The sequence below is a fragment of the Macrobrachium rosenbergii genome, chromosome 28, assembly GCF_040412425.1.
Source record: "Macrobrachium rosenbergii isolate ZJJX-2024 chromosome 28, ASM4041242v1, whole genome shotgun sequence".
In the NCBI taxonomy this organism is placed as follows: Eukaryota; Metazoa; Arthropoda; class Malacostraca; order Decapoda; family Palaemonidae; genus Macrobrachium; species Macrobrachium rosenbergii.
Window position 1 is genome coordinate 33,767,722 of NC_089768.1, and position 14,779 is coordinate 33,782,500.

General features: G+C 37.8%; 1 protein-coding gene across 6 annotated transcripts in view; it reads right to left on the reverse strand.

The window, feature by feature from the left end:
- Positions 1 to 14,779, reverse strand: part of l(2)gl (LLGL domain-containing protein l(2)gl) — a 103,571-nt gene that overhangs the window by 32,837 nt on the left and 55,955 nt on the right. For all 6 annotated transcript variants that reach the window (XM_067130590.1, XM_067130584.1, XM_067130589.1 and 3 more), the window contains exons 3-10: positions 9,311 to 9,395; positions 8,308 to 8,423; positions 7,591 to 7,734; positions 5,881 to 6,019; positions 4,985 to 5,181; positions 4,181 to 4,329; positions 2,081 to 2,253; positions 1,160 to 1,280 (exon numbers count right to left, since the gene is read on the reverse strand). In XM_067130590.1, the coding sequence (XP_066986691.1) occupies positions 1,160 to 1,280; positions 2,081 to 2,253; positions 4,181 to 4,329; positions 4,985 to 5,181; positions 5,881 to 6,019; positions 7,591 to 7,734; positions 8,308 to 8,423; positions 9,311 to 9,395 (1,124 nt within the window). The remainder of the gene's footprint in view (positions 1 to 1,159; positions 1,281 to 2,080; positions 2,254 to 4,180; positions 4,330 to 4,984; positions 5,182 to 5,880; positions 6,020 to 7,590; positions 7,735 to 8,307; positions 8,424 to 9,310; positions 9,396 to 14,779) is intronic.

The window sequence follows — 14,779 nt, forward strand, 5'->3', positions numbered from 1 at the left end:
GTAACCTTATGGATGCTTGATCATGACGACCTGAGTGGGTACTGAACAAGAACTGCCACTGGACAAAATTTGGTCAGTGTAATATCAGAGTAGTCATTAGCAGAGACTTGTCACTGTTGACGGACCATGGACTCGATAATGTCAGTAAGTTGAGGCAATGTAGCGGGAACTGTTACTGAAGTAGGTTTGGTCGCTGAGACTGGATCAACCCAACAACCACCGTCCATACCGAAGCAGGAATGAATACCACTACCAAAGATCAAATCTCAACAACCAAAGAGTAGACATTATAGCAAGAACAGTCAATCGCACCAAACTAGTCATCCATAAGAGAAATTATTACAATTGACTGAACTTTAACATGGCTGGAAGGAGAGAATGACATTATGATAAAATAAAGTTTTAGATATACTAACCAAGTAATTACATAGCCTATAGTTTCAACTTGCACGGCAGCTAAAATTCTGAAATTCGGGGTAGCGATTTTGTTTTGTGTAGGTAACTAGCCCCACCCTATTTTGAGAAAGAGAGAACTCAGCAAAGAGCTTCAATTTGTTTGTGCCCTTATGTCCAAGCGAGGGGAGGCGGGAGGGCTGCCATTCGGTAATTACTTGGTAAGAATATATAAAACTTTATTTTATCATAAAAATGTCATTTTCTCCTTCCATCCATGTTAAAGTCACAGCAACATAATAGGTTATTTCCAAAACGATCACTGCCCTCCCCTTACTTCACACTCTTAGAATAGGTCCTACACAATGTATAGGGTGAACAGGAACAGAGGAAAGACCATTAAACAGTCAAAAACTTCTGTTACTGCAGTGAGGAAATTGGAAACAAATCAGCTCTCCACTGGAATAATTAACTCAAAAACTTTATCAAGTCATCTTCTTCAACCAGAGAATGAACTATAATTCAACCAAATCTGTACTTCCCATTAATCCCAGCGGCAACATTCTTCAACCAGGGAATGAACTATAAGTCAACCAAATCTGTACTTCCCATTAATCCCAGCAGCAACATTACTATGACTCGCACAAAGCAATGGAATGTCTAATGTACAGAAACTGTACTACATAATGGAACATACTACATAATCTTTTCAAAAACTAAAAGATTCATTTTGATATAACAAAAAGAAATGCAGTTTTGCTCTTACCATCTTCATGGCCTGTTAGCAAGATGTCATGCTGCTTGGAATCATCTGTGTTGTTAAGTTTGCCGCCATTAATTGGCCAAGGACATTTTGACAGGCAACCTTGCTGCTTCTCACCAGCTTCCTGTAAACAAACTTGAAAACTTAATACCTTATAAATAATTATATAAAAAAATACACAGTTTGAGAACTATTTTCCCTCAAATTCTTAACGCCCTAAAAAAAGCAAAATAACAGACCACACGGAAAATATAAATCCTTTAAACTAAAAAAGAAAAATTATACTAAATATTATTATAAACCATGAAACAAACTGTAATATGCTTCTTTTCCTTTTGCTAAATTAAACATTACCCCCCCCCCAACCAAAAATACTTCTTCCAACCACAACAAAAAATACTGTGAAGCATTTGGATAATTTGCAATGGACACCTTTGCTCCCTCTAAAGTATACATGAAAATTAAGATTACAAGGTACATAATAAAAGAAACAGGAAAGCAAAGTAGAAGAACAAAGAACACATTGTACATAATTTATATAACAAGCACTGAGATTACGCATGAAAATGGTCCAGTAGATGAAACACTTACTCTAAAAATCCACTCTAATCTTCACACCAGGGAGATGCTGTTGAATTTTTTTTACACAATTGCACATTTAGAGAGAGAAAAGAGCTATTATGTTGCATTTACACTGCATATCGCTTAACTTGAGCAATTATGCTGAAGCATCAAAATACGTACTAAAATGCAGACAAATGAACTGGAGAAATCGGTATATCCAATTGTGTTTAAAAAGTATGACTGCAAACGCTGGGATAATTTTTTGCAATACACAAGAACTATTAAGATTTATAAATTGTTCCCACACTTTGGTTTATGGAAAAAATATACTGACGGTAAACGCATAGAAAGTTCTCTTACCTTTAACTTTTCATAAATATCAGGAGAAACAGATGATGCCAAAAAGGAACAGGTAACAGCCGAAGAATGCAGACATGCTAGGTATGGTGATGCGAATGCAGGCCATTCTTCACTCTCAAGATCAATAAACACAACTTCTTCTTCTGCCAGAACAACAAGACAGCTGGCATGTCCTGGGAATGATTAAAATCATGCAATTAAAAGACAGCTGAAGATGACATTTTTCTAAAATAAAGTTTTCTAGATACTTACCCAGTAACTACACCGCTGTACTTTCTACACGCAAGGCAGCTAGACTTTTGAAATTCGCATTAACACTTCTTCTCACTAGAGTAAGGTAGAGTAGGTTAACAGACTCCACCCACTTTCTGAGGAAGATGAGGAACAACTTTGCTATTAGCCTCAATTTATTCCGCTGAAATGTCCATGCGAGGGGAGGCGGGAGGGCCCTACTTGTAATTACTAGGTTAAGTATATGTAAAACTTTATTTTACCATAAAAATGTAATTTTTATATATGTAACTTACCCAGTAATTACATTGCTGAATCCCACTTTGACAGGAGGGGGAAATTCATGGACATATCCATTCCGACACAAAGTTAGATTGATGCATTGAAAAAAGAATTATGCTAGCATTGAAACAGTGCTTGTTGTTCCTTACTTGTTGAGAGCTACTGCAGGTAGATACTGCCTCTGGTTGGCAGACATCTCAACCTGTAGTGGCACAGGGGCAAGTCACCGAGGAGAGCCACTACTGATGCGGTACTTTCCAGTGAAGGAGTGCTCCAATGGCTGAGAAAGTATGAGAAGGAGCTTTGTGGCGAAGGTTATTTCCGATGGCCGACAAAGTCCAAGTATTTGTCCATGCCCAGGGTGCAGTACCATAATTAAAGAACATGGTAATTCTCGTTAGAGAACAACTGAACAACACAAACATCTAATGATTGGCAATTCTTGATGAAGAACAAGCCAGTCTACTCAAAGTCTCACTCTTTCAGTCCAAGTCTACAAAAAGTCAAATCTAAGTTCAGAACAGTAAGATAAGTAAATGAATAATCCTAAATAAATTGCCAAAGGCAAACATAAGCAAAATACTTCACCAACTCCCGCAACCGTGTGTAGCCACAGGATGGCAGACACAAATTGAAGCCAGTTGCTAAGTTGTTCCTCTTCTTCCCCAAAAAGTGGGCGGGGTCTAGTCATCTACTCTACTCTAGCTTGAAGTGTTACTGTGAATTTCGAAATTAAAGCTGCTGTGCGTGTAATAACTACAGCGATGCAATTACTGGGTAAGTTACATATATAAAAACTGCATTTCTACAAATCATGTCCTTAGTCATTTTTGATATGCACTATGATATACGACAATTGTCATTTTAATTAGCTGTATGACATCCATAATTTACTTTTGTAACCCATAACCTTTATCAGGCTACCTTAACATGCCAACCATTGTTCACTTCAACAAATGGACCTAGGAGCTTTAAAAGCCTGATGCTGGAGTATTCAATTTCTGTTTCATCAACTAGATGACAGCCTCCCTTCCACCTCAAATCAGGCAACACACTTTTACACAAACATCATCAATAACAATGCAATGAACTCCATTTCACTTGCAACCAATCACCCAGTGACTCTCATGCTGGACTTGAAATTTATTTGTCACATAGTCAACACTTTTCTATTTGCTTTTTTCAACTGAAGGGTCATGCAAACACGGAAAATTTTATCATAACTCTCTAACACAATTCATGGCCTGTGGAAAAGAACCTTGCATACCATAAATACATTCAATGAGCAACAATATAAAAATATGCACCACACCATTAAGATTTGTCAAACTAAATTAATTTTTAAATTTTCACAGCAATTAAAGACTACCTTCCTCAGTAGATGCATTAAATTAATATAATTAAAATTCCAGAGGAGTCTGTAACCACTTACAGACTAGCTGGTAACATGGAATTCTAAGAACAAATATCTACTTTTGCTAAACAGAACTTCTAAGTGAATACATAAATTGAACTTTGTAATGTTTTGCTGGAGAGAAGTGCTGATTAATAATTAAGGATGCTGCAAGAAATATATCAAATTCTTACCATCATCTTCATGAGCTACCACACAAAAATCTACGATCTTCGATGTTAGATTATACGTGACGTGATTTTCGCCACATATAACCGTTACTGTGTTCCGGTCACCATAACTTGCCCTGGGCATTCCACCAGCAAACACAATCAGGTCACCACTGAGAGCATAAAAAAAATTTGTAAAAACAAAATTAAACTTTACAAAATATCAAAGCAAGTAGATACCATAAAATTTACAAAGAACTGGGTATGTTGAGTACATACTGTAAACACTTTTTATCTACCTTCCAATTTTTTTTTTTTTTGTGTCCTGCACTTGCCATATCTTAATTTTTCCTTTTAAAACCAACCACTTGACAATTAAATAGGTGGCAGAAAACTTGCAAGTCTGCAAAATACCCCACTAAGGGACAATATCCAAATCTGGAAATGGCTTAGATGTAACTGAGAGCTCACCATTGTTTAAGATTTTTCTTAGTTTTTCAGTTTTTCAAAACAAAGCTATTTCCTCCTAACTTCATACAGGTGTTTCTTAAAAAAAAAAAAAAAAAAAAAAAAAAATTGTTCGTGTACTTTTTATGATAAATAAATATAATATGGGCTTGATTCTAAAATTAATAACCATGTTTAACCCATAAACAATTTTTCCTTAAGGCCTATCAGAACTTGAAGATTTTCTAGCAGGGTGCCTGACCCTTAATAATAATAATAATAATAATAATAATAATAATAATAATAATAATAAAAAAAAAAATAATAATAAAATAATAAAAAAAAGGAGAAAATCAAACTCTTTCTATGAAAAGTACTTGCCTTTTAGAACACGGCCGCACAATTTTTGTGATAGGTTTGCAAGGAAATGGTCCGTAAACTGTGTGTGGTCCATCCGACGGATTAGCTGAATCAGTGCTTGACCACACCATATAGCTTCCGTCATTGTGAGAAGTGGTGAACTGGGATCCATCTGCATGCCAACACACAGACTCTAGTTGCTGGCTGCACACATAGGTCTGAAACCAACAGCAAAATTGTTTACAAGGGCACATCCAGACGAAAAATGATAGAGTAAACCCCCCGTATTCGCGTTTTCACGATTCGCGGATTTCTCTATGGAACATATATACATGTTATTCGCAGAAAATCTGCCCATTCGCGGTATTTTTCACTGAGAAATATTCACTGATTACTGTATTTTCATATTTTCATGTTCTAAGTGTTTTTTGAGGGGTTTTGAGTATTCGCAGGGGGTGTGGTATGCATCCACTAAGAACACATGGGTTTACTGCATTGTACAAGAGGCTATTATGTAATGTACTACAGTGTGTATTACAAAATGTCCATAAATTTGTAAAGTATTTAGAATAATAGAAAAAAGCCCAATTCAAAAGCTAGTTGTTTGAATAAAAACTATATTCACTGCTTTTCAGTACAGTAGTACAGTATTCCTAAAAACTTCAAGATAAATGCTGAGGAAAATAATGATTCAGTCAGGCAATTTCAAGAATCAGTATTCCAAAACTGCCATGCACAACACAATAATTTAGCATACGAATGCATGAAATGCATGAACAAGGTGGCTAATGCAAAGCATTTACCATGCAAATGTATATGGAAAACCATGACCTGCAAAACTCAAAAATAAAAATCAAAGAGCAATACCTCTGATACCAAACGAAAGCTACATCCATTAAGCAAACGCAACTGCTTACCTGATCAGCACAGAGGTTCTTTTTATCCCACAGAACTATTAACCCCCGTTGATATCCAATCAGAATTTTATCAGGTTCTGTAGGATGTTCGGCAATGGCCTCCACTGGACCTGGATTTACCTTGTAGTCTTCTGGAACACTGAAAAGCAACAATGAAGCGTTAGGGAATGGTAAAGGTTTTTAAAAAGATTAATCAAGATAACTTCCTCTTAAATTAGTTTTAGGAAATACGGTGCAACAAATAAAAGACCGAAGAGTTCAAGAGATGATGCAATGCATTATTACCCTATTACTATTCTCCTGAATTTTAATACATTTTTATCTATTTATTAGTTTATTTTTTCTCTTTTAATAAGTGGGATCTCTTCTTTATGTATTTCCCTCGTACCACCTTTTACTTCTTCCTAATGAGTACCATATTCTTTGGAAGCTTGAATTTCAAGTCAATGGTCCCTGTGGGCTTATACCAATTACATTTAATCAATAATGACAGAAGATTTTATTCCCACTGGGCTAAAGAACTTGATAATTACATTTAGCTAAAGAACTTGATAATTATATTTACACTAATTTCTCCACCCTAGCAGGTCAACTGTCAGTTCCTCAAGCTGGCAATTTCAAAACTTCTGGAAATGGTACAGAACCTACCTCAGAAAACCTTATCTGCAGTTAAGCTAGGGTGGTAGGGCAAGTGTATAAGAAATATACTGACTTTCCTTATCAATCTCAGTACTTCAGTATTAGAACAGTTACAGTGTATACTGTATTGCCATTTCCAAAGAAACTGTTCCTTTTGCAAGCTTCTTTCCTGCTTTGATGATTCTATAGCCAACATTCATAGATATTTTATCTTTCAATGCATGTTATCCCAACAGAATAACACTAAAATATAGTGCAACCATTGGCCACAGTACCTACCTCATATTTTTTTGTGTTAAAACGTAGTTCGCAGTGTTAATAAAAAAGAAAAGACATGCCAAATCATTCATTAATGAATGCAGGACTTCTTGTACACTCTGAATAATGAAAAGATACCAGCATCTAATGTATACTTCACATACCGGAGTAGCACAAACGTCTCTCTTTAGAGCATGCAACTGAGGGCTGATACAATACTTTCAAGTGGTCAAGTACATACAACAGGAAAAATAATTGCTGCTCTTGCAAAACAATGATAAAACTTAAAACTGGGAATTCTTAGGACAACTGACTTCGCACATGGAAAGCCACTGACATGCAATACCGACAGTTTCCATAGTAATTTACAATACTGACAGTTTCCATAGTAATTTCTAAAAAGCTACAAAAATGACTACAAAGCTAAGAAAATCAATACCATACTAAAACTTGTACACTTCCTTTCATTTTACCTAATATTCAAAACAAGGTGTTAAATTTTACTTACAGTACAATACTTATTCTAATAAAATTAACAAAAAATTCAAGAACATCTGCTAAGAGCCCAATAATAATTAAAAAGCTATGGTAATAAACATTGTGAGTAAATTACCTTCATTTGTACCAAAAAATAAAAGCCATGCTCTACAATGTCAAGAGGTCATTTTCTAGATAAAAGTCATCGACACATGCTAACATTCTTAGTTTATCCAATCTGTCATGTGGCTGCACAAGTACTAATGCAGAGAATATGTTTCAAGAACAGAAAAACAATCAGTTACTGAGCTTAAAATTGTATGATAGAGTACTTACTTTTGCATAACTACATCCTGATAAATAATGTTATCTGACATGGCAAATGTAGACAAGTTTAGAAGATATATGTTGCCCCCTTCAGTCCCAACCAGTAAGTGTTCTCCAGTGCTGTCCGCAATTATGACACTTATCTTTTTCAGCCTGAAATGTGAGAAAAGAAAATAAATTACTAACTTAAGCTAGTTACCATAAATACTGCATATATTATGAAATGTATCTTGTGTAACATTGTGCACATGAATGCTGGACCATGGGGTCTTACTGCTTGATAAAATATAATCATCATGTTTTTAGAAAAAAAAAAAAAAAAAAAAAAGCCAGAGCTAGAATTTTAACTGAACATGAGTCTGCTTTCTGCTTTACAAACTTCATTCTCCCAAAGGATTAAGACCAGAACATACTTTTAACTGGCAAATATTTCAAAGGCTGGAACTTGAGATAATGCATTTGCAGAAAGGGTGATAGCAGAAGAATATCTTAATCAGAGCCAAAGAAGATGTAAGTGCTGATTAGAAAGAACATTCGAGAACAACACATACTGAACTGTAACTTAAGAAATGATAACAAAAGACATACTTTTAAAATACATACTGTACATAATTTAATTTTTGCACCAAACAACAATAATCATGTAATGGTTAAGAGTAATTAAGAAACAGTGTTTGTAAGGTCGTATCCAAATGTACTACCACCTACTGACAGTCCTGTACTTACTTTCCTTCCAAAGAGGTGGAGTTGACCTGTGTTAGCTGCATACCAGAAGAATCTTCGCGAGGTGTCATCTGCCATAGGTGTAGACTGTTGTCCTCACACAGCGACACCAACCGGCACTGTTTATTAAAAGCACACAAAAGACAGAACATAACACTGATTGTTATTCATTCCAAAACAACACTTCAAAATAACACCACACAAAGATATCATGGTTTTGGGTGCCTACTGGAAGCCAAATTCAAAAATGTCATTTCAAAAAGGTATTGGGGGGGGAGGCTTAGGAAAAAAAATCTGAAAAATCATTTCATTTACAAGAACCAAACATGGAATTTCTTTTTATGCCTAACAAAGATTTTTCAATGTACTGTATTCCAATTTCTTTTGTACCTTCATTTCTTAATCCTAAAAACATAAGGAACTATTTGACAACAATTATTCAAAATTATTATAAGTCTTTCTAAAGAAACCATCAAATCCAAACATAAATTTTTCACTTCAATCTGGTACCTGAGCAGTTAACCCAACTTGGTACATTTTCCCATCTCAATGTTCACGGTCAGGACAAAATTCATCACTAGCTTCAAGTGCAGACCAGGGTTGTTAATTCATAATAAAACTTTATTCCAATTTTGCCCTTGGAATTTTACAGACTATATTTTAATTAACAGATCTACTGGCACTTTTGTTATGATTCTAGTTCATGCCTACATAGTCAGATGAACAAGGGATATATGACAACTCAATACACAACCTCTTCATTCTCAGCCTGGGGAGACTATCAAACCAATGACTCAACTTCAACCCACCACCAACTTTGTTATATTTCAAAACAGGTTGTAAAGCAAATATAAAAAATTCATTAGGACACAGTCTAACACATGCATCTATCAGTATGGGATTCTTGAATGATCTGGCATCAGGAAAAGTGATTAGGGTATTGTACACCAAATAGTTTGTTCACACAACTCTAGCTGGTAAGGGAAACAAATAAAATGCAACCTACCTGTCCATTGAGAAAAGTAAGGTGAGTAATTGCTGCTCCATTGGTTTCAGGCTGGCCATATACTTCTACACCTGGAGTGCCAAATCTGAAGAGAACTGAGTTAAGGAAAATGGTGATGATAATTTTTCTGTAAACAGCAAATTTACCTGTATTCGTCGTTCAATGTTATACATTAATAGTGCAACCTAGAGGAACTGGCAATTATTAAACCTCCTACAGTGCTATGTATAATGAATCTGTATTATTATTATTATTATTTAGTTGATGGAGACAGTAATTTTTGAACATTTCTTAACCTCACTTGAAGAACTCATTCTTAAACGAGAGCCAAAAATTGGAACAAGGTAATGGTAAAGAAGTTGAACAGCTAGGTAGGAAGAGACCAAGGGGAAAGTATGTAAAGTTTAGAGGCAGAAAGTAAAGTGATGTGCAAGGTATACTACAGGCACCCCTCCCCCCTTTGGTGGTGGTGAAGGGGGGAACTGGCAACTGGCAGGGCTGACTTTTTTGCCAGAAGGGAAACAGACAGGGCCCCATGAAATATGTAAAATAATCTGATTTAGTCTTACTAATATTATCTAGTGTCAAAGTATGAAAAGAGTAAAAATGCTTTGATAATTTAAAGAAGCCTAAACACCCGCAGTAAAACAGAGGCATGAATGATAATCATATCTGATTTAATTACTAGATTTATCTGCATTAAAGAATAAACACAATGAAAACCTTGCTTAGACTGACCACAAATACTTTACGAAATGAATAAATGAAATATAAAAGGCTACGCAAGTTATTTTATTTCTGAAAACATATGAGAGAGAGAGAGAGAGAGAGAGAGAGAGAGAGAGAGAGAGAATGAAAAGTGTAATGATTAAGAGATGAATGAAATATGTAATGATTATATCTTCATCAAATGTGGAGAGCCGAGAAACATTGTAATTTAGTGACAAGGTCAGTCTGGTGAATAAGATGCATTTAGTTTTAAAAGCCCCAAACAATGCTACGACATAGAAAACAAAAGAAAAATATACATGAATGTATGGCAGTATAAAGGTAAAACGCAAGTCCGTTTTTACTTGACATTCTCTCTGTCGAAACTCATCACGCATTCTTTGTAAACATACAAAGAGCTGTAACAGGTTCGCTGCGCCAGTAGTCTTTCAGAAATGTTGAGTCTGGTCAGTACAGTACATTGCAACACACAAAACCCTATTAAGATCTTTAATTTGGATCAAGAACAACTCTATTGTCTGCCGGAGTAGAAATTTATACTCGCCCTAAGTACTGTATTCACATTACACAGTATTTTACAAAGAAATGGGTTAGAAAAGACTCGGCAGCCTAACTACAGTACTGTCACAAAACTGCATCTAGTGACATAACCTTACTTTGCCGAGTGATGACACAAAGAAATGTATTTTTGTCCTCGTGATTTGGTGAGAAACCTCAACTCGTGGGCAACAGCTTGTCTTGTAATCAACAAAACCTCTCTTGTATGAAATTAATGTGCTATGTAAACTTAAACAAAAAAAAGAGTACCACCAATACAAAAACGTAAAGAAACATTAATCAATCACAGAGAGTAAGCAAAAATATAAATAAATCTGACACGCTTCCGACTCCCTCAACTTATGCCTCTCGGAAGGAAACGCATTTATATCTCTTGTAGGGCTGCTTGGCTCAGGTTCTGGAAAGGCTTCCTTCCTTCCACCCACACATGCGCTCCCGCTCGTATGTGGTCACACAAGGCACTGATTGTGAGTCAAAACAGGTAGCCACAAAAGACACATTTCAGGTAAATGAAAAGTCACGAAATCGCTGCTCTGCGAAAATAAAAACTTGGACAAATTTGGCTGTAAATTTTACTGTGCGATTCAGAAGCCTAAAGAGACACAACAATTATTTTGGCGGGAATAAAACAGGTCTCTTATTTCATGATGCAATCGCGGTTGAATGAAATTATGCCCCAATGTCTTCACTCTATGAAAATAAAAACTTGGGACAAATTTAGCAGTAAATTATTCCTCGCGACTCATAAGCCTGAGGACGCACAGTATTTATTTGTCGGTAAAAAAAGATCTTTCGTTTTGCTATAAAATCGAAGTTCACAACTTCACCAGAAAAAGCATAATTGTTTGGCAGTAAAACGTTAGTAATTATTTTGCGGTAAAATCAAAGGTAATGACTTCTGTTGAGAAAAAAATGCATAACAATCATTTGGTGGTAAAACGGTGATAATTATTTGCGATAAAATCGAAGTTAATGCTTTCAGTGGTGAAATAAAATTACAAACGACTTCAAAGTCACACGGTACCCTGGTTGGGAAGCCAAGGTACAAGAAAACTTCTTCCGTGCTGAAAACTTAGAAAAGGCAGATTTTGAGGAGGTTTACTGCGTCAAGAGGTGTGCGCAATATTACTGACTGACGCAGTCAAGACATTCCGTTTACTTTTTATTCTGAGCAAGTCTTGGGGTGTTGCAAATCCTGTATGACTGATAGAGAGGTAGGGCTACTAAATCAGATGAATGGAACATAAAATTTAAGCCAAGCGCTGGGACCTATGAAGTCATTCAATGTGTGTGTGTGTACATCTATACTTTTACCTTCATGTGAAGCAATATACCTTTATAGATATACTTCACGTGCGGAACCAACTTAAACAAATAACAACAGCAACAGAGACATACTGTCTCTTCAAGAACGCGCCCATATCATCCCTTCTCGTCTGGTTTGAAAAATTGAACGCTGTGATTAAGTATGTGTGCTGAATGCGCTTATCTCTGCTCCATGAGGAGAGAGAGAGAGAGAGAGAGAGAGAGAGAGAGAGAGAGAGAGAGAGAGAGAGAGAGAGAGAGAGACATGACTAAACACACCCTCTCTGTCCACAGTTATTATCCTGCTAAAACTCAGCCCAAAATACAGAGCATGGGGAGAGACAGGTGATCTGATGGAGAGTCGTGAAAGAGGGGATGGAGGGGGAGGAGGGGGAAGAGGAAAAGGGGACAAAATGGGGAAGGGAGGGGAGGAAATGGGGAAGGGAGAAGGGGAGGAGAGGAAAAAGGGAAGGGGAAGGGAAAGGAGAAAAAGGGAAGAACAGAGTGAAGGGGAAGTGATGGGAGAGGGGATGGAGAGGGGAAACTAGGAGAGGGGATGGAGATGGGAAATGAGGAGAGGGGATGGAGAGAGGGGATGGAGGATCGGGGAAACTAGGAGATGGGATGGAGAGGGGAAATGAGAGGGAACTGAGATGGGAAATGAGGGGAGGGATTGGGAAACGAGGGAGGGGATGGGGATGAAGAGGGAAAATTAGGTGAGGATGAAGATGGGGTGAGGGAGGAGATGGGAGTGGAGGGAAGGGAGAGGGAGGAGGGAGAGGAGGTGAGGGAAGATGATGAGGGGAACTGAGGGGAGGGAAGGAGGAAGTGGAGGTTGGGGAATGAGGGGAGGGGAAGTGAGGGGAGGAAGGGGGGGGAGTGGGAGAGGTTGGGGAAGGGGAGGGGTGAGGGGGAACTGAGGAGGGGTTGGGGAAGGGGAGAGGGGAAGGGGAGGGAAGGAGAGGTTGGGGAAGGGCAGGGAGGAGAGTTGGGGGAAGGGCAGGGGGAGGAGAGGTTGGGGAAGGGAGAGGAGGGGGTTAGGAAGGGAGGTTAGGAGGGGAGGGGAGGGGAAGGGGGAGGGGAGGAAAGGGGAAGGGGGATTAAATCCAATAGACGGCATCTTCTATTGCTTCAAGAGACCCTTGATCACCCCTTGAGGTGCTGTCTCCAGAAACGCTCCTCCTTCAAAACATCTCCCCCATGGCTTCGAAACCAATTCATCGACTCTCTCCTTTTTTAATTTTTTGCTAACAGAGGCATTTTAAATATTTTACATGAGAGAGAGAGAGAGAGAGAGAGAGAGAGAGAGAGAGAGAGAGAGAGAGAGAGAGAGAGAGAGAGAGAGAGAGAGAGAGTCCAATACCTGACCTCTTCTTTCTGCATTTCCTATTACCTTCTGTTGCTTCTTTCAAAAGGACCCCATACTCTTTGGAAGCTTGAATTTCAAGTTAAGGGCCCCTGTGGGCTTGTTCCATACGAATGGGGTTCATCTAATAATAATAGTAATAATAATAATAATAGATGACCACTGGGAGAACATCCTTAGTACAGAAAGACAAGAACAAGGGAAATATGGCAAGTAACTACAGGCCTATCACCTGCCTACCAATAATGTGGAGGTTACTAACAGGTACCATCAGTGAAAGGCTATACAACTACCTGGAAGATACAAACACCATCCCCCACCAACAGAAAGGCTGCAGAAGGAAGTGTAGGGGCACAAAGGACCAGCTCCTGATAGACAAAACTGTAAGGAAGAATAGTAAGAGAAGGAGAACCAACTTAAGCATGGCATAGATTGCCTACAAGAAAGCCTTCGACATGATACCGCACACGTGGCTAATAGAATGTCTGTAAATGCATGAGGCAGAGGAAAACACCATCAGCTTCCTACAATATACAACGCGCAACTGGAATACAGTACTTCCAAGCTCTGGGATAAGACTAGCAGAGGGTAACATCAGGAGAAGGATCTTTCAAGGCGACTCACTGTCCCCACTACTCTTTGTAGCAGCCATGAGTCCCATGACAAAAGTACTGCAGAAGATGGATGCTGGGTGCCAACTCAAGAAAGGAGGCAACAGAATTAACCATCTGATGTTCATGGACGACATCAAGCCGTAGAGTAAGAGCATCAAAGAAACAAATACCCTCATCCAGACTGCAAGGATTGTGTCTGGGGACATCAGGAAGGAGTTTGGAATAGAAAAATGCACCTTGGTCAACATACAAAAAGGCAAAGTAACAAGGACTGAAGGGATAAAGCTACCAGACAGGAGTAGCATAATAATAATAATAATAATAAGGAGTAGACCATCTTTTAAGCATGTTCTGTTAAAAAGAATGGCACTGATTTTATATAAGTTCGTTTCAATTCTTACCTTTCTCTTTTGTTCAAGACTGATATCAGCCATAAAGAAAAGACAATAGTGAGCAGAATTGAAAAGATCTTGTACAAAATCAATTCTATTGATGCTGCCATTCTTGGTAACAGAATAATAATAATAATAATAATAATAATAATAATAATAATAATAATAATAATAATAACAACTGTACCAACTGGGTCATGTCTGGGCAACAAATGGAATATCCTGAGACTAGAGGATAATCTAGGTGGCATCTGGACAGCGCCGATCACAACGGTCTGCCACATTCTCTCGAAGGTTCCACCTCCCCCCTTTCCCTCAACGAGGGGTTCGATAACTCGAGTATACAGCGCTTGAGAGAGAGAGAGAGAGAGAGAGAGAGAGAGAGAGAGAGAGAGAGAGAGAGAGAGAGAGAGAGAGAGAGTTCCGATGGACCAGATAAAACATGCACTCTTGTCCGCCCCTCCTCCACTTCTAATTTCGGTGGCAAAAGAGAAAGCAGTGGAAA